Here is a 21,992-nt window from a genome sequence, read left to right on the forward strand (position 1 = left end):
AGAAAAGAAGCCTGGGGTTATGTTTGTTCTCCAGGATGATCTTGGAGGAGCGGGTGAGTAAGTCAATGATCGTCATTTAACCCCTGTGCTAGCCCAGTACAGCTGAGGTCAATTGTAGTGCCCGTAAATCTAAGTGGCCAGGGATCAACTCTGGGACTTCCAGTAGCACTGTGGTGCTATTTTGCTTCATATGAAAATGTAGCTGTATGCAAGATATATAAGCATTTGAACAGAAGAGAAATGCACTTTCCATCTTTACTTAGCATTTATTTTTCCTTTGGTCTAATTAGTTTATTCAAATTCCAATATGCATGACTAATAATGATGTCAGTTCACTTTGGAAATGATCTTCAGCCTGCCTGTGTTGACAAATGTAAATATCCCATCATAAGTATCACAGGTGTCAGCCTTGGCTCACCTCTGAGTTAAAAGGTCATGGATTCAAGCCCAAGTCTAGGAACACGAGCACATAACCTCGGCTGACAAGTCAGTACAGTACTGAGGGTGTGTTGCACTGTTGGAAGTGCCATCCTTTAAATAAGACATTATGCTGAGGCACAGTCTGCACTCTCAGGTGGATGAAAAGTTCCCATAGTACAATTTGAAGAGCGGGGATATCTCCCCAGCGTCCTGGCTAATATTTATCCCTCAACACCCATAACTAACACATTATCTGGTCATTATCTCATTGTTATTTGTGGCAACTTGCTATGCATGCATTGGCTGTGATGTTTCCCTACATTATAACACTGACCACACTTTAAAAGTACTTCATTGGCTGTGACATCCTGAGATCATGAAAGGAACTATGCAAGTGCAACTTTTTTTCATATAAGGGGAAAAAACTCAAGGAGAAACCACAAAGTAGCATACATGTATATTCGTGAGAGAATTTTCGGAATCTTTGGACCAAATGGCCTTTTCTTATTCAATGGTTTCTTAATTCAGTCTCCTGTCTTGTATGCCAATCGCAGGGCCATTAGTTATTTAGCATACGATCTCATGCACTTCCTATCATCATCATCATCATCATAGGCAGTCCCTCGAAATCGAGGAAGACTTGCTTCCACTCTAAAAGTAAGTTCTTAGGTGACTGTACAGTCCAATACGGGAATTACAGTCTGTCACAGGTGGGACAGACAGTGGTTGAAGGAAAAGGTGGGTGGGGAGTCTGGTTTGCCGCACGCTCCTTCCACTGTCTGTGCTTGGTTTCTGCATGCTCTCGGCGACAAGACTCGAGGTGCTCAGCGCCCTCCCGGATGCTCTTCCTCCACTTTGAGCAGTGTTGGGCCAGGGATTCCCAGGTGCCAGTGGGGATATTGCACTTTATCAAGGAGGCTTTGAGGATGTTTTTAAAATGTTTCCTCTACCCATCTGGGGCTCGCTTGCCGTGTAGGAGTTCCAAGTAGCGCACTTGCTTTGGGAGTCTCATGTCAGGCATGTGGACGATGTGGCCCGCCCAACGGAGCTGGTCAAGTGTGGTCAGTGCTTCGATGCTGGGGATGTTGGCCTGATCGAGAACACTGACATTGGTGCGTCTGTCCTCCCAGGGGATTTGCAGGATCTTGCGGAAGCAATGCTGGTGGTACTTCTCCAGTGTTTGAGGTGTCTACTGTATATGGTCCATTCTTTGAGGATATAACGAGCATGGTGGATAGAGGTGTACCAATGGATGTGGTGTATTTAGATTTCAAAAAGGCATTCGATAAGGTGCCACACAAAAGGTTACTGCAGAAGATAAAGGTACACGGAGTCAGAGGAAATGTATTAGCATGGATCGAGAAATGGCTGGCTAACAGAAAGTAGAGAGTCGGGATAAATGGGTCCTTTTTGGGTGTGAAATCGGTGGTTAGTGGTGTGCCACAGGGATCGGTGCTGGGACCACAACTGTTTACAATATACATAGATGACCTGGAAGAGGGGACAGAGTGTAGTGTAACAAAATTTGCAGATGACACAAAGATTAGTGGAAAGCGGGTTGTGTGGAGGACACAGAGAGGCTGCAAAGAGATTTAGATAGGTTAAGCGAATGGGCTAAGGTTTGGCAGATGGAATACAATGTCGGAAAATGTGAGGTCATCCATCTTGGGAAAAAAAACAGTGAAAGGGAATATTATTTGAATGGGGAGAAATTACAACATGCTGCGGTGCAGAGGGACCTGGGGGTCCTTGTGCATGAATCCCAAAAAGTTAGTTTGCAGATGCAACAGGTAATCAGGAAGGCGAATGGAATGTTGGCCTTCATTGCGAGAGGGATGGAGTACAAAAGCAGGGAGGTCCTTCTGCAACGTTATAGGGTATTGGTGAGGCCGCAACTGGAGTACTGCATGCAGTTTTGGTCACCTTACTTAAGGAAGGATATACTAGCTTTGGAGGGGGTACAGAGACAATTCACGAGGCTGATTCCGGAGATGAGGGGGTTACCTTATGATGATAGATTGAGTAGACTGGGTCTTTACTCGTTGGAATTCAGAAGGATGAGGGGTGATCTTATAGAAACATTTAAAATAATGAAAGGGATCGACAAGATAGAGGCAGAGAAGTTGTTTCCACTGGGCGGGGAGACTAGAACTAGGGGGCACAGCCTCAAAATACAGGGGAGTCAATTTAAAACCGAGTTGAGAAGGAATTTCTTCTCCATGAGGGTTGTGAATCTGTGGAATTCTCTGCCCAAGGAAGCAGTTGAGGCTAGCTCATTGAATATATTCAAATCACAGATAGATAGATTTTTAACCAATAAGGGAATTAAGGGTTATGGAGAACGGGCGGGTAAGTGGAGCTGAGTCCACGGCCAGATCAGCCATGATCTTGTTGAATGGCAGAGCAGGCTTGAGGGGCTAGATGGCCTACTCCTGTTCCTAATTCTTATGTTCTTATGTTCTTATGACTCGGAGCCATATAGGAGGGTGGGATTCACTACTTTACTTCCTATAATGCAGCATTAGCAGTTGTCTGTGAGTCGACTGCTTGTTTGCTCGCTTAGTCGGCGTTTATGTATTTTTTAGACAATGGTGGACAAGAGAAAATATTACCTAATTTACTTCAAATGAGTAAAGCATGCATTATTAAGTTCACACTTCTTTCAGTCTGCAGTTTTTAGTCTTCGTCTACACCAATCTCTCAAGTTATTTTATCCTTCTCCATTTTTGCTGCAGCTCTTAAATCTAGAAATGTCACTCCACTTTGGCAGAAAAATTAAAGAGCAAGTTATTATTTAAATGGAGAAAGATTGCAGCGTGCTGCAGTGCAGCGGGACCTGGGGGTACTTGTGCATGAAACACAAAAGGTTATTATGCAGGTACAGCAAGTGATCAGGAAAGCCAATGGAATCTTGGCCTTTATTGCAAAGGGGATGAAGTATAAAAGCAGGGAAGTCTTGCTACAGTTATACAGGGTATTGGTGAGGCCACACCTGGAATACTGCATACAGTTTTGTTTCCATGTTTACGAAAGGATATACTTGCTTTGGAGGCAGTTCAGAGAAGGTTCACGAGGTTGATTCTGGAGATGACGGGGTTGACTTATGAGGAACGGTTGAGTAGGTTGGGCCTCTACTCATTGGAATTCAGAAGAATGAGAGGTGATCTTATCGAAACGTATGGATTATGACGGGGTTTGACAAAGTGGATGCAGAGAGGATGTTTCCACTGATGGGGGAGACTAGAACTAGAGGGCATAATCTTAGAATAAGGGGACGCCCATTTAAAACTGAGATGAGGAGAAATTTCTTCTCTCAGAGGGTTGTAAATCTGTGGAATTCGCTCCCTCAGACAGCTGTGAAACCTGGGACATTGAATAAATAAATGTAAGACAGAAACAGACAATTTTCTTAAATGATAAGGGGATAAGAGGTTATGGGGAGCGGGAAGGGAAGTGGAGCTGAGTCCATGATCGGATCAGCCATGATTGTATTAAACGGCGGAGCAGGCTCGAGGGGCCGTATGGCCTACTCCTGCTCCTATTTCTTATGTTCTTATAAAGTTACTTCCTACTGTTGGAGCAAATTATTGTAACAGGAAATGTCCTGCTCAGCAATGTGTGCACGAAATAAATGCTTACCATTTTCTCTTTCATCACGTTCATTTCTTTGCCTCCCTTCTCATTTGTACTGATCACTTGATCTGTCCCAAAAAGAATGCTGAAATATTCTTCACTGTCATCTGTTAAGCTAAAGAATGAATAAGAGTCAGAATGAATCTGTTGATGATTCCCACCTGCCCTTTCTCTTCCACATGTTCACTCAGCTTCAGTCAATTTCCAGCATCTCGTGTTGTTATTTCACATTTTGTCAACACGCACAGATTTTCTTTTTATTGCTATATATATATATCACTGCGCACATATTCACACTGCTCTCCTTAGTTTTGTCGATGAAAGCATTCAGTACCTGCTCACTCTTAATCATTTATTCACAAACAAATGATAAAATCACTGTAAGATTAATAATAACAACTAGAATGCTGTGATAAGTGAATCAATTATACCGTGGAGATAAAGAGATACAGCTGGCTTAGGCACACTTCTGAATCTATTCTCTCTCGCTCGAAGCTACACTCAAACCCAAGTCTGGAACAAGGATTTAGGGAATGTAGGGAAGGACCGAGGAATAGAAATAGCTTTGATATTAACCCTATATCATTAAATAATACTGGAAGTAAGACTGAAAGGCAATCAAATATTGAAAGCGTTAGCCTAGAATCTATAGCCACAATACTTAGAAGTCCATGGCAACATTAAGTTAATTTCCGTAGCAAGCCCAACTAAACTTTGCAGATAGAGAATGTCATTTCTGTGGCACATTACCAAGTAGACTGCACATTGTTAAGTCTTAAATAAACTATAACAAAAGCAGCTACTAAATTTTTAAAAACCCAAAGGAGATTTTTAGCAAATGGCACTTGAACTATAAATGTTATTTGATGAGGAGATGGGACAGTAGTAGCAGAGCAGGAGCTGAACAAAGACTTCAGCAGCCAGCAGCAGAAACAGTTCAGGAGCAGCCAGCCAACCAGCCCACCCATAGCCAGCCAGTCAGTCTATCCATAGCCAGCCAGCCCACCCATAGCTAACCAGTCCACCCATAGACAGTCAGCTCACCCATCGCCAGCCAGTCAGTCTAACCATAGCCAGCCAGCCCGCCCATAGCTAACCAGCCCACCCATAGCCAGCCAGCCCACCCATCGCCAGCCGGTCAGTCCATGCATAGCCAGCCAGCCCACCCATAGCTAACCAGCCCACCCATAACCAGTCAGCTGGTCAACTCACAGCCTGCTAGCCGGTCCACCGATAACCAGCCAGACACCCAGTCCACCCAGAGCCATCCAGCCAGCCAGTAAGCATTACAGGCATCCCATCAGCCTGCCTAACACAGGCACGCCACCAGCCGCCCCCAGCCAACGTGCTGTCAGTCATCACCAGCAGAAGGAGAAGGCTGATGTCCGCCTGATAATGCAAATAAGAGCAATGGGATCATCATTAGGAGAGGCAACAGAACAGGAAAAGTGGCAGGAGTGGTAAAGGCAGTGACATAACTGAAGGAACTGGCAGGAGCAGAAGAGACAGGAGAATCAAGAGTGGAGGGAATGTGAGATCAACAGTCAGCTTGTACAGTAAATCTATGAGTTAATATGGAATTCTCATTGAGAGCGGCGACACTTGTGCTAAGAGCTGACTCACATTCTTCTCATTCCAAATCTCACCTCTTATCTGCTTCTGCCTGCTCTCCTGCTTTGGATTCTGAAGCAGAGGAGGCATTCTGTGGTGGGGGACATATCCATGGCAATTTCCACAGCCACAGAATTGCGGAGCACTAGGGGCATTATGTACAGCATATAAATTGGCCAAGAATTTATAGCATACAGTCCCAGCAAAGAATCTATAGTACGGAGCATTAGTCAAGAATCAAAAGGACACAGAGCCAGCCAACAACCTATAGAACACAGAAGTTTCAAAATCACACAGTTGGTCAAGAATCCATCGAGTACACATTCAGCCAGGCTGTGACCAATGATTAATAGAGTTCTGAAGTAGTCCTGGTGCTTTTCTATCATTAGGGCTAAGTCACACTGTTGGGGCGGTGTACAAATAGCTCTACTTTATATGACACCAGTGCTATGCTCTGCTTGAGAGTTCATTCTAGATACTGAAAGTAGAAATATTTTGGGCTAAATTTGCGGCCTCTACGGGTGAGTATAAGGTGCGCATGTGCTGAAACCCGGAACTTGCGATCTGTCAAGAATCCTCTTGACAGATCGCACAGCATCCAAAAGAAATGAGCATTCACGGGCAGAGAGTTGGGCTATTCACACAACTTCTGCCCAGCGAATGCCCTTGAAATTCTGGTAAAAGCAGGCCATAAGCTAAGTTTATTTTTAGCCCCATAATGGCATTTTAATTAATTTTAAATATGTAATTTTTAAAAAATTTAAGTGAACTCCATTTATACTTATGGGAATTCCATAAATTCCCCAAAAGTATGAATGGGGTTTCCCTTCTATTGGTTGGGTAAGCCCATGTGATCCCAGGAACGCTTGCAAACCGCCTGCGCCACTGGGATACTTGGGCCTCTACACGTAGAGATCCGGGACCACAAGACGCCGAACCTCCCGGACCACCAGATAAGCTCGTAGATTTTTTTGCAGGTCAGAGGCATCCGCCCGCGGGAAGACTTCGACCGCAAATTTTGGGCTATTGTCTTCCTAGCAATGGCATCCTTACTCTTGATGAGCAGCAAAATATAAATAAGTAGCCAGTAAATAGAGAGATCAATTCGAAGAGACATTCGATATGTGTTTTTCTAACAAAATGTCACCGTTTGACATTTATCTATCCAACTGAAACAAAATTAGTGCATTTGGGATTCCTTAGCAGCTTCAAAATGAGCGAGTGTGTGGCGATGACTACACCTCGTGACACCTCATCCATTCTTAGCTTTCTCCAAAAGAATTATGACCTGTCAGACCAACCTTTCCTCGAAATCAGTGGAAGCTTTCTGTGGAGATGCGTCATTTCCGTCCAGTAGATTACTTGACATTCCGATATTCTGAAACACAGATTGATACAAGAGGGTTATGTTCCATTGCCAAACATGTCAACATGTAACCTATAAATCCAGGATTGAACCAAGCCCACCTGCTCACCTACAAAATATCAAGAAGCTGAATACTAAAATTGTATTATTGTTTTATTTTGTTCTGTTCTCTCCACTCCATGTTGGGTGAGGACAGGACTATGATGCCCCACGGTACTCGCCTATGGCCACTCACTTGTTAAGGCTCACGCGTGAAGTAGGGGTCGCTGATTATCAGTCAGGACTGGGAACCATTGCTGATTTTGAAACAACCCCACCCCCAGCAGCACAGATGTCAATCGTAGTCCCTGCACTGATATCAGTTAACTTAGTACAGATCCAGGGTTCAACTGGAGATCTTCCTGATCTATAAGCAGCAGAAGTATAGCAGTTATTTAAACGCTTGTAATTTGGTATAAAAATTACAAATTTACAACACAAGCCTAATCATAAAATGTTGTATAATTTAATAATTTATGAAAAATAATATGGCTCAGGGATATGTGAGTGATGTCAGGGCACCAGTGATCCCAGTAGCTCAGTCATACACTCAAGAGTTATGAAGCAATTCTGTAAAAACATAGCCTGAATTACATATGAATTAGGAGCAGGAGTAGGCCTTTCGGCCCCTCGAGCCTGCTCCACCATTCAATGAGATCATGGTTGACCTTCTACCTCAACTCCACCTTCACATGCTATCCCCATATCACTTGATTCCCATAATATCCAAAAATCTATCGATCTCTGTCTTGAATATACTTGACGACTGAACTTCCACAGCCCTCAGGGGTAGAGAATTCTAAAGATTCACCACCGCCTGAGTGAAGAAGTTTCTCCTCGTCTCAGTCCTAAATAGCTGACCCCTTATTCTGAGACTGTGACCCCCAGTTCTAGACTCCCCAGCCAGAGGAAACATCCTCCCTGCATCTACCCTGTCAAGCCCCTTAAGAATTTTGTATGTTTCAATGAGATCACCTCTTATTCTTCTAAACGCGAGAGAATATTGGTCTAGTCTACTCAATCTCTCCTCATAGGACAATCCCCTCATCCCAGGAATCAGTCTGGTGAACCTTCATTGAACTCCCTCTAAGGCAAGTATATCCTTTCTTAGGTAAAGAGAACAAAACTGTACACAATACTCCAGGTGTAGTCTCAGCGAGGCTCTATATAATTGTAGAAAATGCTGGATATCTAGCAGGTCGCAGCAGAAAGAAGCAGAGTTAACATTTCAGGTCTGTGACCCTTTGTCAGAGCTGCAAAACTTTTCCAGTTCTGACGAAGGGTCGCAGACCTGAAAATTTAATTCTGTTTCTCTCCACAGATGCTGCTTGACCTGCTGAGATTTCCAGCATTTTCTGTTTTTATTTCAGATTCCAGCATCCGCAGTATTTTGCTTTTCTATGTAACTGTGGTAAGACTTCTTGGGGCTGAAATTGCCCCTTTTGTTAAGGCCTCTGGCCACTGGAAAGTGGTAGCCACGAAACGGCAGGGAATGGCCATCGAGTTTCTGCAGCATAGCCATTGTTCGCGCAATTGCCCTCATGCGTTTTTCCGGCAGTGACCATATCCGCCCCGCTCCCTCCCGCTCCGCCCCGCTGTTGCCGAACTCTCCTTAAGTGCGTCATCAGAGCATGCACAGCCGAGGACCCGCTCCAGAAGCAAAATTCAGCTGAAAAAGTCTTGCCACTGCTTGCCGGTGATTCCATTAGGTTTTTGCGTCGGTACACAGTGCCTGCTGAAGACCGCCAGCGGTGTTTAAAGGTGTGTTGGGGTTAACAGCATTTTTGTCGGTGACTTTTTCCCTAACTTTTTAAAGCATTGCGAGTAGCCTTGCTGACAGCGTGCTTGATTGACAGTGTTCCAGGCTCCTCCAACTCCACAACAGGGATCCGTGAATGAGGAGGCTGGGATTGGGGAAAAGATCGAAATGGGGGCAGGTCTCGCATCAGCCATCTCCACTGAAGCAACAGAGACCAAACTCAGTGCTCAGGGCCTAGCTGCAAAACCTGCCCCTTTATGAAGGCCAGGGAGCAGCTGCCTTGTTGTGAGCAATGGGTCAGCAGCTGAATTTTGCGATCCTAAGGTCACTCTGCACTAACACTGCTGAAAACAGACCATTTCTGCCTGCAATACCACTCCGCTTCTTTTTATCACCAAAAATGTTGAATTTCACTCTAATCACCAATGCATCTATTGCGGTGGTAATGAATGCCAAAAAGCCTGTGTTGGCTCTTTGAAAGAGCAGTCGTGCTTAGTCCCACATCCCTGCTTTTTGTCCGTAACCCTGTAAGATCCTCATCCTCAAGTACCCATCCAACTCCCTTTTAAAATTATTCATGGACTCAGCTTTCCCCTTTTCAGGTAGAGCGATCCAGATCCAGACAGCTCTCTGAGTGAAAATATTTCTCCTAATCTCCCCTCTAGATCCTTTTCCAATAATTTTGAATCTAAGAACTCTCATCATCATAGGCAGTCACTCGAACGAGGTGACTTGCTTCCACATGGGTTCACAGATGTTTCAATGAAGGACCTGATATTCCAGTCCTGAACTCCAATTGAAGGGGTGGAAGATGCCTGTGTGTGGATTTTTTTAACGTGTGGTGCCCGTTGCACATCAGCCACCACACGGGCTTGACAGAGCTAGGCCTTTATCCAGTGACAAGGGTTAAGCAGGACGACTGGAGACTGCAAAGTCCTTACTCTACAGCATGAAACCACACGAGGCACATTCCAGGGACAAGGCCACTCTGAGACCTTAACTCTTTATTACAGGACTCCAGAAGTGATGACCCTGCGTGGGACCTCCCTTTATAGACCTGTGTGATCAAGTATGGAGTGGCTCCCACAAGTTCACCCCCTGTGGTCAAGGTGTGCATCTGAGTTGAGTGTATACAGTAATACAGTGGTGTTACATTGTAGTTACAAACATGATATCACCTTCCCCCTCCAAAGTCTTACTGGGATCATAGGTTTAGTGTTTCAGGTGGTCTACGCTCCCTCGTGGAGCGCCGCAGTTGGGGCTCTGGTTGTTGGACACTGATGTGAGTGTCTGTCACCTGTGGTGATTCCGGCCTGTCCGGGCTGACCTCAGGGACTGTGCATTCTTCTGATTGCTCTTCTTGCACGTTCGCTGGTGGTAGTGTGAGCTCCATCTCATGGTCTTCTTCAGGTTCCTCCGTGTCCATGCTGAATCTTTTTTTTACTTGGTCCTGTTGCTTACGGCATATCTGGCCATTGTTGAGTTTTACCACGATGACCCTATTCCCCTCTTTTCAATTACAGTACCCTCAAGCCATTTGGGCCCTATGGCGTGATTGAGGACGAATACAGGATCATTTATTTCTATACATCTCCCCCTTGAATTACGGTCATGGTACTCGTTTTGTGACTTGCGCTTACCCTCAACTATGTCGGTCAGGACTGGGTGGATGAGGGACAACCGAGTTTGGAGTGTCCGTTTCATAAGTAGCTCTGCGGGCGGGACCCCCGTGAGCGAGTGCCGGTGGGATCTATAGGCCAGCAGGAGGCGCGATAGGTGGCATTGTAGGGAGATTCCTTGAATCCTGAGCATACCTTGCTTAATGATTTGGACTGCACGTTCCACCTGGCCATTGGAGGCCGGCTTAAACGGCGCAGTCCTGACGTGGTTGATGCCATTGCCCGACATAAACTCCCGGAATTCATAGCTCGTGAAACACGGGCCATTATCACTAACCAGGATGTCCAACAAGCCATGGGTTGCAAAGATCGTACGTAGGCTTTCCACAGTGGTGGATGACATGCATGAATTCAGGATGATGCACTCGATCCATTTCGAGTACGCATCTACTACAATGAAGAACATCTTCCCCATGAACGGGCCCGCGTAGTCAAAGTGAATGCATGACCATGGCTTGGCGGGCCAGGGCCACGGACTGAGCGGGGCCTCCCTGGGTGCATTACCCAGCTGGGCACAGGTCGTGCACCTGCGAACACAGTGTTCCAGGTCTGAATCAATTCCAAGCCACCAAACGTGTGACCGGGCAATGGCCTCCATCATCACAATGCCTGGATGCTCGCTGTGGAGTTCCCTGTTGAATGCCTTCCTGCTCTTCTGGGGCATGACTACCCGGCTACCCGATAGTAGGCAATCAGCTTGGATGGAGAGCTCATCCATCCGCCTGTGGAACGGTCTGACCTCCTCAGGGCATGCTCCGTGTGCGGGCGCCCAATCTCCAGTCAGGACACATTTCTTAATCAAGGATAGGAGGGGATCTCTGTTTGTCCAGATTTTGATCTGGCGGGCTGTGATGGGGGAGCCTGCACTGTCAAAGGCATCGACAGCAATGACCATCTCAGCGCTTTGCTCAGCTGCCCCCTCAGTGATGGCCAGTGGGAGCCTGCTGAGCGTGTCAGCGCAGTTTTCAGTGCCGGGCCGATGCCGGATGGAGTACTCATAAGCAGCTAGCGTGAGAGCCCATCGCTGTATGCGAGCTGATCCGTTGGCATTGACAGCTTTGCTATCTGACAACAGGGATGTGAGTGGCTTGTGGTCCATCTCTAATTCAAACTTCCTACCGAAAAGGTACTGATGCATTTTTTTTTACACCATAGACACATGCAAGCGCTTCCTTCTCGGCCATCCCATAGCCCCGTTCTGCTTGAGAGAGCGGCCTGAAGGCATAAGCCACAGGTTGTAGCTGACCCTCAGCATTACCCTGCTGCAACACGCACCCAACCCCATAGGACGGTGCATCACATGTCAGAACTAAACGTTTACAGGGGTCGTACAGGGTCAACAATTTGTTTGAACAAAGTAGGTTCACGCCTGATCAAAAGTCCGTTCCTGACAGTCCCTCCAAAACCAATCGCAACCCTTACGCAGGAGCACGTGTAGCGGCTCCAATAACATGCTCAAGTTCAGCAGAAAGTTCCCGAAATAGTTCAACCGTCCCAGGAATGAACGCAGCTCCGATGTGTTGCAGGGCCTGGGTGCTCGTTGAATCGCCTCTGTTTTGGATTCGGTAGGCCGAATCCCATCTGCAGCAACCCTCATGACCAGAAACTCAACCTCAGGAGCTAAGAACACACATTTAGACTTCTTAAGTCGCAAGCCTACCTGGTCCAGTCGGCGTAGCACCTCCTCCAGGTTCCTCGGTGTCTCGACCCATGATGAGGATGTCGTCCTGGAATACGATCGTTCCCGGAATGGATTTAAGCAGGTTTTCCATGTTACGTTGAAAAATCACGACCGGTGATCGAATGCCAAACGGGCACCTGTTATAAGCGAACAGTCCCTTGTGCGTGGTGATGGTGGTCAGTAGTTTGGATTCGTCGGCCAGTTCCTGGGTCATATAGGCCGAAGTGAGGTCCAACTTGGTGAACAGCTTGCCGCCTGCCAGCTCTTGGAAGCAGGTATTGGTCTTGTAGAGGCGCCCGATTGATGGTGGCCTTGTAGTCACCACAGATCCTGACAGAGCCATCCGCTTTTAGAACGGGAACGATGGGGCTCGCACAGTTGCTGAATTCAACAGGCGAGATGATGCCCTTTCGCAACAGCCGGTCCAATTCACTCTCGATTTCTTTTCCCGCATCACATACGGCACCGCTCTGGCTTTGTGGTGCACTGACCTGGCGTCCTGGGTGATGTGTATCACTACTTCAGTGCCTTTGAAAGTCCCGACACCCGGTTGGAATAGTGACTCAAATTGTTGTAGGACTTGTGAGCATGAACTTCGCTCCACCGAGGACATTGCGTGAACATCCCCCCATTTCCAATTCATCTCGGCTAACCAGCTCCTCTCCAACAGTGCGGGATCATTGCCCGGGACAATCCAGAGTGGCAGCCGGTTCACTAACCCATTGTGTGTGACAGCCATCATTGCACTGCCTAGCACCGGAATGATTTCTTTGGTGTAAGTTCGTAATTGTGTCTAAATACGTTCTAATTTGGGTCTACTGGCTCTGAGTGGCCATAGCTTCTCAAATTGCTGAACGCCCATGAGTGACTGGCTGGCCCCAGTGTCCAGCTCCATGCGTACTGAGATACCGTTCAACAAAGCCCTCATCATCATTGGTGGCGTTTTGGTGTATGAACTGTGAATATTCGCCACATGGACCCGCTGAGCCTCGGCGTCCATCGATTTGCCCCAAAAGTCATCCTGTCTCACAGAACCCTCTTCTGGTCCGTCTGCCTCATATATTAGTCTGATTGCAGGTTTTCTGCACATTCGAGCTAAATGGCCACTGAGATTGCAGTTTCTCTAGACAAACTGTTGGAATCTGCAAGATCTGGCTGAGTGTTTTCTCCTACACCTCCAGCATGAGTTAAAGTTTCCATTGTTGGGGACAAAGAGACTACGGCCAGGAATTCCGCACTGACTGTCCCTTTGACTGCTCTTAAGTCTCCTATTAATGGGTGTCAATGGCCCCATCCCGGGCTGCATTGTCCACTGTGATGGCGTGAACGTCCGTTCAGCCTGCCATTGAGGTCCTGCTCTGGGGTCTATTGCTGCCTGGTAAATGTCGGACTGCCCCTGCCTGCCTGCAGGGCTCTGAGTAGCATTGACTCCCTGATCCATCACCGCGTTAGAGGCAGAATTGCGCGCTGAAATCATTTTCGTCTCTTCCTCCCCCGCCATGAAAGTTTGAGCTCACAACGCTGCCACTTCCAAGGTCAAGTCCTTGGTCTCAATTAACTTGTGAAAGATACCCTTGATAAAGAAGTCCCTCAGCATCTCCCCCCTGTAGGCGTCTGTGAACTTAGAGGCTGGCCAAATGCCAGAGGTCCGATACAAAGTCCGGTATGCCCTGTCCTTCACGTTGGTGGGTGTAGAATCTGTGTCGAGCCATGTGTTGCTGCTCGCCGGTTTGAGGTGCACCCCGATTAATTTGCTAAGCTCTTCAAAGGTTTTGTCCGACGGTTTTTCGGGTGCCAGTAATGAGCGCATAAGTCTTTGGCCCGCAGCTGGTCAGGAGATGAGCCCGTCACTTGTCGGCCGCTGCATCCCCCAGCCAGTCTTTCGTAACGAAGCTTTGCTAAAGCCTCTCGACAAAATCGTCCCAGTCTTCCCCAACACAGTACCGTTCCTCTGCACTACCGGTGGCCAATCTCGTGGGTCGTGAATTCCCGTTTCTTGTCACCAATATAAAGTGCTTACTCTACAGCATGAAACCACACGAGGTACATTCCAGGGACAAGGCCACTCTGTGACCTTAACTCTTTATTACAGGACTCTCCAGAAGTGATGACCCTGCGTGGGACCTCCCTTTATATACCTGTGTGATCAGGTAAGGAGGGTCTCCCACAAGTTCACTCCCTGTGGTCAAGGTGTGCATCTGAGTTGAGTGTATACAGTAATACAGTGGTGTTACATTGTAGTTACAAACATGACAGAGATCTGCTCTGCTGCACGGACCTAGTGCACACACATATCGCAATGTGGGCTGGCCCATGCTACCCCTGAGCCCCCATCTCTTCTGGGCCCCGTACCCTAATTTGCTGCACCTCCGCCATGATCTCTCGCTGCTCCTCCGCCACAAACATTCACCGGACCTCCGCCACAATCTCTCAACGCTCCTTTGCCACGATTTCTCACCATTTCTCCGTCACAAACATTCACCGCACCTCCGCCACGATCTCTCGCCGCTCCTCCACCACAAAAACATTCGCCGCACGTCCGCAATGATCTCTCACCGCACACCGCCCCGACATTCCCGCTCCTCCACTGTACCTGGGCCCCGCCGATGTCCCGGCCCACGCTCCAAATGGCGACCTGGGCTTTGATGATGTCACCCACTTCGAAGCCATCACACACTTGTAGCAGCTCGCGCTGGAAGCTGCAGTGGTATGCTCTTTTATCCTCCCGACCTGCGGTGGTGTCCTCTCGCAGGTCGGGGTGGCTATGAACTCAAGTTACTGACCGACTTGCCAGAGGGAATATATTTTACCTATTTACTCTATCAAAATTTCTTATCATCCTGGAACTACTTTTAGGTCACCTCTTAACCTTCTGTGTTCCAAGAAGAACAGTCCTAACTTTTCCAATCTCTCCTCATAAATGAGGTCCCTCATCCATGATAACATCCTGGCAAACCTTCTAAGGCCGTTACATCTTTCCTGAAGTGTGGTGACCAGAACTGTCCACAATACTCCAGCTGAGGTCGAACCAGTGATTTATAAAGTTCTAGCATGATCTCTTTGGTTTTATATTTTATTCCTCTATTTATAAACCCAAGTCGCCAATATGTATTTTAACCATCTTGTCAACTTGCCCTGCCACCATTAAGGATTTATGTATGTGAACATCAAGGTCTCTCTGCTCACCTACACTTTTCAAAATCATGCCATTTATAGTATACTGTCTTTCTATATTAGTCCTCCCAAAGAGCATCACTTCACAATTCTCCACATTGAACTCCATCGCCCATCCTTCTGCCCATTTCACTATCCTGTCGCCCTGAAGCCTATGACTCCTCATGATCAACTACTTTGCCAAGTTTCATTATAATGCTGCTCACTGCACACGAGTCTAGGGGCTAGATTTTACACTTTTGTGCAGATCACCCAAAAATGGGCGTTATTTCTGGCGTGGGCGGTAAAAAGGGGTTTTCAGATCACCGGCTAGAAAGAAGAAATGTAAAAGTGGAGGGCAGAGAAACCGAAGACAAAAAGCAAAAAGGACCACATTACACCAAAATTCTAAAAGGGCAAAGTGTGTTAGAAAGACAAGCCTGAAGGCTCTGTGCCTCAATGCGAGGAGGTGGACGAATTAACTGCACAGATAGCAGTTAATGGGTATGATGTAATTGGCATCATGGAGATATGGCTCCAGGGTGACCAAGGCTGGGAACTCAACACCCAGGGGTATTCAACATTTAGGAAGGATAGACAGAAAGGAAAAGGAGGCAGGGTGGCATTGCTGGTTAAAGAGGAAATTAATGCAATAGTAAGAAAGGACATTAGCTTGGATGATGTGGAATCGGTATGGGTGGAGCTACGGAATACCAAGGGGCAGAAAACGCTAGGGAGTTGTGTACAGACCACCAAACAGTAATAGTAAGGTTGGGGACTGCATCAAACAAGAAATTAGGGATGCATGCAATAAAGGTACAGCAGTTATCATGGGTGACTTTAATCTACATATTGATTGGGCTAACCAAACTGATAGCAATGTGGTGGAGGAGGATTTCCTGGAGTATATTAGGGATGGTTTTCTAGACTAATATGTCGAGGAACCAACTAGGGAGCTGGCCATCCTAGACTGGGTGATGTGTAATGAGAAAGGACTAATTAGCAATCTTGTTGTGCGAGGCCCCTTGGGGAAGAGTGACCATAATATGGTAGAATTCTTTATTAAGATGCAGAGTGACACAGTTAATTCAGAAACTAGGGTCCTGAAAAGGAAAGGTAACTTTAATGGTTTGAGGCGTGAATTGGCTAGAATAGACTGGCAAATGACACTTAAAGGGTTGACGGCGGATTGGCAATGGCAAACATTTAAAGATCACATGGATGAACTTCAGCAATTGTACATCCCTGTCTGGAGTAAAAATAAAATAGGAAAGGTGGCTCAACCGTGGCTAACAAGGGAAATTAAGGATGGTATTAAATCCAAGGAAGAGGCAGATAAATTGGCCAGACAAAGCAACAAACCTGAGGTCTGGGAGAAATTTGGCATTCAGCAGAGGAGGAAAAGGGTTTAATTAAGAGGGGGAAATAGAGTACGAGAAGAAGCTTGCCGGGAACATAAAAACTGACTGCAAAAGCTTCTATAGATATGTGAAGAGAAAAAGATTAGTGAAGACAAACATAGGTCCCTTGTAGTCGGATTCGGGTGAATTTATAATGGGGAACAAAGAAATGGCAGATCAATTGAACAAATATTTTGGTTCTGTCTTCACGAAGGAAGACACAAATAACCTTCTGGAAGTACTAGGGGACCGAGTGTCTAGTGAGAAGGAGGAACTGAAGGATATCCTTATTAGGTGGGAAATTGTGTTCGGGAAATTGATGGGATTGAACGCCGATAAGTCCCCGCGGCCTGATCGTCTGCATCCCAGAGTACTTAAGGAAGTGGCCCTAAAAATAATGGATTCATTGGTGATCATTTTCCAATGGTCTATCGACTCTGGATCAGTTCCTATGGACTGGAGGGTAGCTAATGTAACGCTACTTTTTAAAAGGGGAGGGAGAGAGAAAGCGGGTATTTATAGACTGGTTAGCCTGACATTAGTAGTGGGGGAAATGTTGGAATCAATTATTAAAGATGAAATAGCAGCGCATTGGAAAGCAGTGACAGGATCAGTCCAAGTCAGCATGGATTTATGAAAGGGAAATCATGCTTGACGAATCTTCTGGAATTTTTTGAGGATGTAACGAGTAGAGTGGACAGGGGAGAACCAGTGGATGTGGTGTATTTGGACTTTCAAAAGGCTTTTGACAAGGTCCCATACAAGAGATTGATGTGCAAAATCAAAGCACATGGCATTGGGGGTAATATACTGACGTGGATAGAGAACTGGTTGGCAGACAGGAAGCAGAGAGTCGGGATAAATGGGTGCTTTATCAGAATGGCAGGCAGTGACTAGTGGAGTGCCGCAGGGCTCAGTGCTGGGACCCCAGCTCTTTACAATATACATCAATGATTTAGATGAAGGAATTGAGTGTAATATCTCCAAGTTTGCAAATGACACTAAACTGGGTGGTGGTGTGAGCTGTGAGGAGGACGCTAGGAAGCTGCAGGGTGACTTGGACAGGTTAGGTGAGTGGGCAAATGCATGGCAGATGCAGTATAATGTGGATAAATGTGAGGTTATCCACCTTGGGGGCAAAAACACGAAGACAGAATGTTATCTGAATGGCGGCAGATTAGGAAAAGGGAGGTGCAATGAGACCTGGGTGTCATGGTTGATCAGTCATTGAAAGTTAGCATGCAGGTACAGCAGGCTGTGAAGAAGGCAAATGGTATGTTGGCCTTCATAGCTAGGGGATTTGAGTATAGGAGCAGGGAGGTCTTACTGTAGATGTACAGGGCCTTAGTGAGGCCTCACCTGCAATATTGTGTTCAGTTTTGGTCTCCTAATCTGAGGAAGGCCATTCTTGCTGTCGAGGCAGTGCAGCGAAGGTTCACCAGACTGATTCCCGGGATGGCAGGACTGACATATGAGGAGAGACTGGATCAACTGAGCCTTTTTACATTGGAGTTTAGAAGGATGAGAGGGGATCTCATAGAAACATATAAGATTCTGACGGGACGGGACAGGTTAGATGCGGGAAGAATGTTCCCAATGTTGGGGAAGTCTAGAACCAGGGGACACAGTCTTAGGATAAGGGGTAGGCCATTTAGGACTGAGACGAGGAGAAACTTCTTCACTCAGAGAGTTGTTAACCTGTGGAATTCCCTGCCGCAGAGAGTTGTTGATGCCAGTTCATTGGCTATATTCAAGAGAGAGTTAGATATGGCCCTTGCGGCTGAGAGGATCAAGGGGTATGGAGAGAAAGCAGGAAAGGGGTACTAAGGGAATGATCAGCCATGATCTTATCGAATGGTGGTGCAGGCTCAAATGGCCGAATGGCCTACTCCTGCACCTATTTTCTATGTTTCTATGCTTCTCGCCCATTCTCAAAGCACCTAGTCTCTATTTTTGAAAATCGACCGTTACCGCGAAGGACATGAAATGGGCGGTAGCGTTAAATCTCTCTGCCCTTCTGCGTAAAGTGTCGCCGACCTTAGGAACAGCACGGCAGCACTCGATTCCTGCGATTCAGGAGGTCAAGGGTGTCATCATGACATGCACAGAAGAGGAGACAGAGAGAGAAGGAGCTCAGAGGGATTGAAGGCGTGTGAGGGTGTGGTGTGGCTGCATTGGGAGGAGGAAGGGAGAGCTTAGTGGTTTAGAGCAAATAGGGAAACAAAAATTAGCTGTTACCAGCCACATATTTGCCTGAATTTGGCCTATAATGGAGGAGGAAGTTTCATAGCATGCTGTGGAGACTGTTACTGACGAGAGCAGTGAGGTGGGAGAGGAGCACATTGGAGAGCGCAAAAAAGCCAGGAGGTTCTCAGACGAGGCAAATGCCTCCCTCCTGCAGGAGGTCAAGTTCAGCTGAGGTGATTGGACACAGGGAGGGCATGGGAAGCCCACCCCAAAGGCCTACCGGAAGACATGGGCCGAGATAGCAGAGGTGGTCTCATCGGCAACCAACGAGGTGTGTGAGGGCAACCAATGCCGCAAATGATGGAACGACCTTATGGGATCCACAAGAGTAAGTATTATATTTATTCACATGTACTTATGTATTTATATAATTTGATTTGTAACAGTCATGAGTGACTATCAGCAGATGTGAGGTCTTCCGCTTTTACCGGGAATGTTGTACTCAAAGTCTGCGGTCACGGTGCACGTCTTTACGTAAAGAATGATAATTATCATAATAATCATGATTACACCTGTCGATTATGCATTATCAATCTCTATGACAGTACCTAGCAATGATATCACGCAATGATCTCATGCCATGTCGTCCTGTCACCTTTTACAGAAGAAGCTATCGACAATGAGGTCCGTGCAGAGGCGGACGGGTGGGAGGCCACCAGTTGTTAGCGACATCACTGACATGAATGAACGGGTGTTCACACTCATGGGGGAGCAACCATGGACAGCCACGCAAGCATCTGCAGACCCTGAAGTGAAGCGACGTGAGTAAAATTTACACCATTGCGTGATGTAAAGTCAATAGATGCCACACCCACTCATATCCAAACAATCATATATGATAGATGATTTCTAAAATTGTCCTAGAAATAATGCTGGCCTGATGAAAATCATTGCAATGCACCATTAGTTGATGGTCATGAAATGTAATGTCTGTGATGATCTTGATAGCGGTGGTGCTTTTGTTGTGCATATGCTGTGTGTAGCGCTGGAATCACCTTGTGACCCTAGCACCCCCTTCTCCTCTAATAACCTAATTGGTGTTTTGCAGCTCAGCCAGCAGCACGGCTCCAGGCAAGACCACAGAGGCCAGAAGGTGGGGGTGGGGCCGGACTCTCCGGATGATCCTACATCTGGTACTGAGGAGCTCCAATTCTCGCCCGTCAATCCGCTGGGTCTGTTCTCTACGGATGAGAGTGCCAACTTCGAGGAACCTGCATCGCCACGCCCCAGAAGCTATTCCACCCCAAGGCCATCTAGTGCTCCTCCAGTCATACCCGCCTCCACTCTGGAGTTACCGGCCCCAAGCACCTCGCCACAGGGCACCCCATTTGTCCCGAGGACGGCGCCGACCCCGCGGAGGTTTCGTGGACGCGGCAGGTCTGGTCCACGAGCGCCACATGAGAGCGGAGAGATGGTACAGTTTTCCAGGAGGACTGAAGACATTGGTGACCAGCTCCTCGAAGAATTGGGGGGCATATCCCAACAGTGGATGTTTGAAGCCCTGGAGGCGATAGCCAGGAGCACTGCTGGCACAGGCCTCCCTGTGGTCCCAGAGCGCGGCACTCCTCCCCTAGGTTCCGCACCAACCTCTACGAATGACAGATGAGAGGCAGGACCAAGATCCTGCTTCTGGATCAGAGAATAATCCCCCCTCAGAATCCCCACTCCTGTACCCGTGCAACCACTGCCTCTGCCTTCATCCCCCCCAATGAGGAACCGCCTGAGGAGCTCTTTGTCCAGGCGACAGGAGTGAGGAGGGGAAGGAGTAGAGGCGGGGAGAAGAAGGAGAGGGGTGAAGGAAAGTGAGGTGCATGTCCGCAGGTGATGGCTGTGTTAGATCTCCATCTGGGTGTATGCAATTTGTTGTATTGTATGGGGAGAGGGGACCACCTGCCTGCTTTGCATTTGTATTCAGTGTTGCTGGACATGTTGAACATTTGATTGATGTCAATGGTGGAAAAAGTAGGGTGTGGATGGGAGTTGGGTGTTTTTGCCTGTGATACTTATGATTTCAGACCAATGTTGGTATAAAAAATGTATTCTTATTTTTTATTGAACCTAACCTTGTTGCGCATTGTCTCAGATAGTTGGACCGTTACACACTGGTGATTCCTTAACATGAAAGGATTAAATAAAACTTAACTTCAATCAATGTAAACTTCAACTGGTACCAAGGTGATGGGCACCATTGATGTCTGAGCTGCACACACACACAGCAGTGTGTCAGCGTTGTCACTCACAGCAACATTCTTTCAGGCAAATCGTCAGATATCAGCTCCTCATGTAAGAGTCTTGCAGCTCTGTAGCCACCATGGCACATTTTCTGCGGTTTGGAGGGGGTCGTGGGCATGGTTGCATAGCCAGCCTGATCGTCTGGCCCTAGGTCAGCGTCCACCCCGTCGTCGTCCTCTTCCCCTCTCTCCTGAGGTGGAGCATCAGTCCCTTCGAGCAATTCTTGTCCCCTCCTGATAGCCAGGTTGTGCAGCATGGAGCACACCACCACGAATTTATCTACTTGCTCAGGGTTGTATTGTAGCTCCTCTCCTGAGTGGTCCAGATATCTGAAGCACTGCTTAAGCACAGTTATTGTTTTCTGGACTACATTGCGTGTGTCTCTGTGGCTCTGGTTGTATTGCTTCTCGGCCTCGGTGTGGGTGTCACGCAGCGGGGTCATCAGCTAGGTGGCTAAGCCTTATCGGTTATCACCAAGCATCCAGCATTGTCCTTGTGGCTGACTCTTAAACATGTCAGAGACAGCATTCTCACGCACGATGTGAGCCTCATCGAAGCTGCCTGGACATTTGGCATTCACTGCCATTATGATCTGGTTGTGGTCGACAATTAGTTGGACCTTCAGGGAGTGAAATCCTTTTCTGTTACGAAAATGCTCCGGGTCCTGAGAAGGTGCCCGCATGGTGATGTGAGTGCACTGTATTGCTCCCTGCATCCTGGTGAACTTGGCAATGCGGTAGAATACTCCAGCCCTGTCCGTCTGAGCCTCCAT

At 47.2% G+C, this 21,992-nt stretch overlaps 1 protein-coding gene across 1 annotated transcript in view; it reads right to left on the minus strand.

The window, feature by feature from the left end:
- Nucleotides 1-21,992, minus strand: part of LOC139228738 (cingulin-like protein 1) — a 165,625-nt gene that overhangs the window by 132,050 nt on the left and 11,583 nt on the right. Inside the window, exons 2-3 of the mRNA XM_070860056.1 lie at nucleotides 6,966-7,042; nucleotides 4,060-4,168 (exon numbers count right to left, since the gene is read on the minus strand). Coding sequence (XP_070716157.1) covers nucleotides 4,060-4,168; nucleotides 6,966-7,042 — 186 coding nt within the window. The remainder of the gene's footprint in view (nucleotides 1-4,059; nucleotides 4,169-6,965; nucleotides 7,043-21,992) is intronic.

This window comes from Pristiophorus japonicus, chromosome 2 (assembly GCF_044704955.1).
Source record: "Pristiophorus japonicus isolate sPriJap1 chromosome 2, sPriJap1.hap1, whole genome shotgun sequence".
Taxonomy (NCBI): Eukaryota; Metazoa; Chordata; class Chondrichthyes; family Pristiophoridae; genus Pristiophorus; species Pristiophorus japonicus.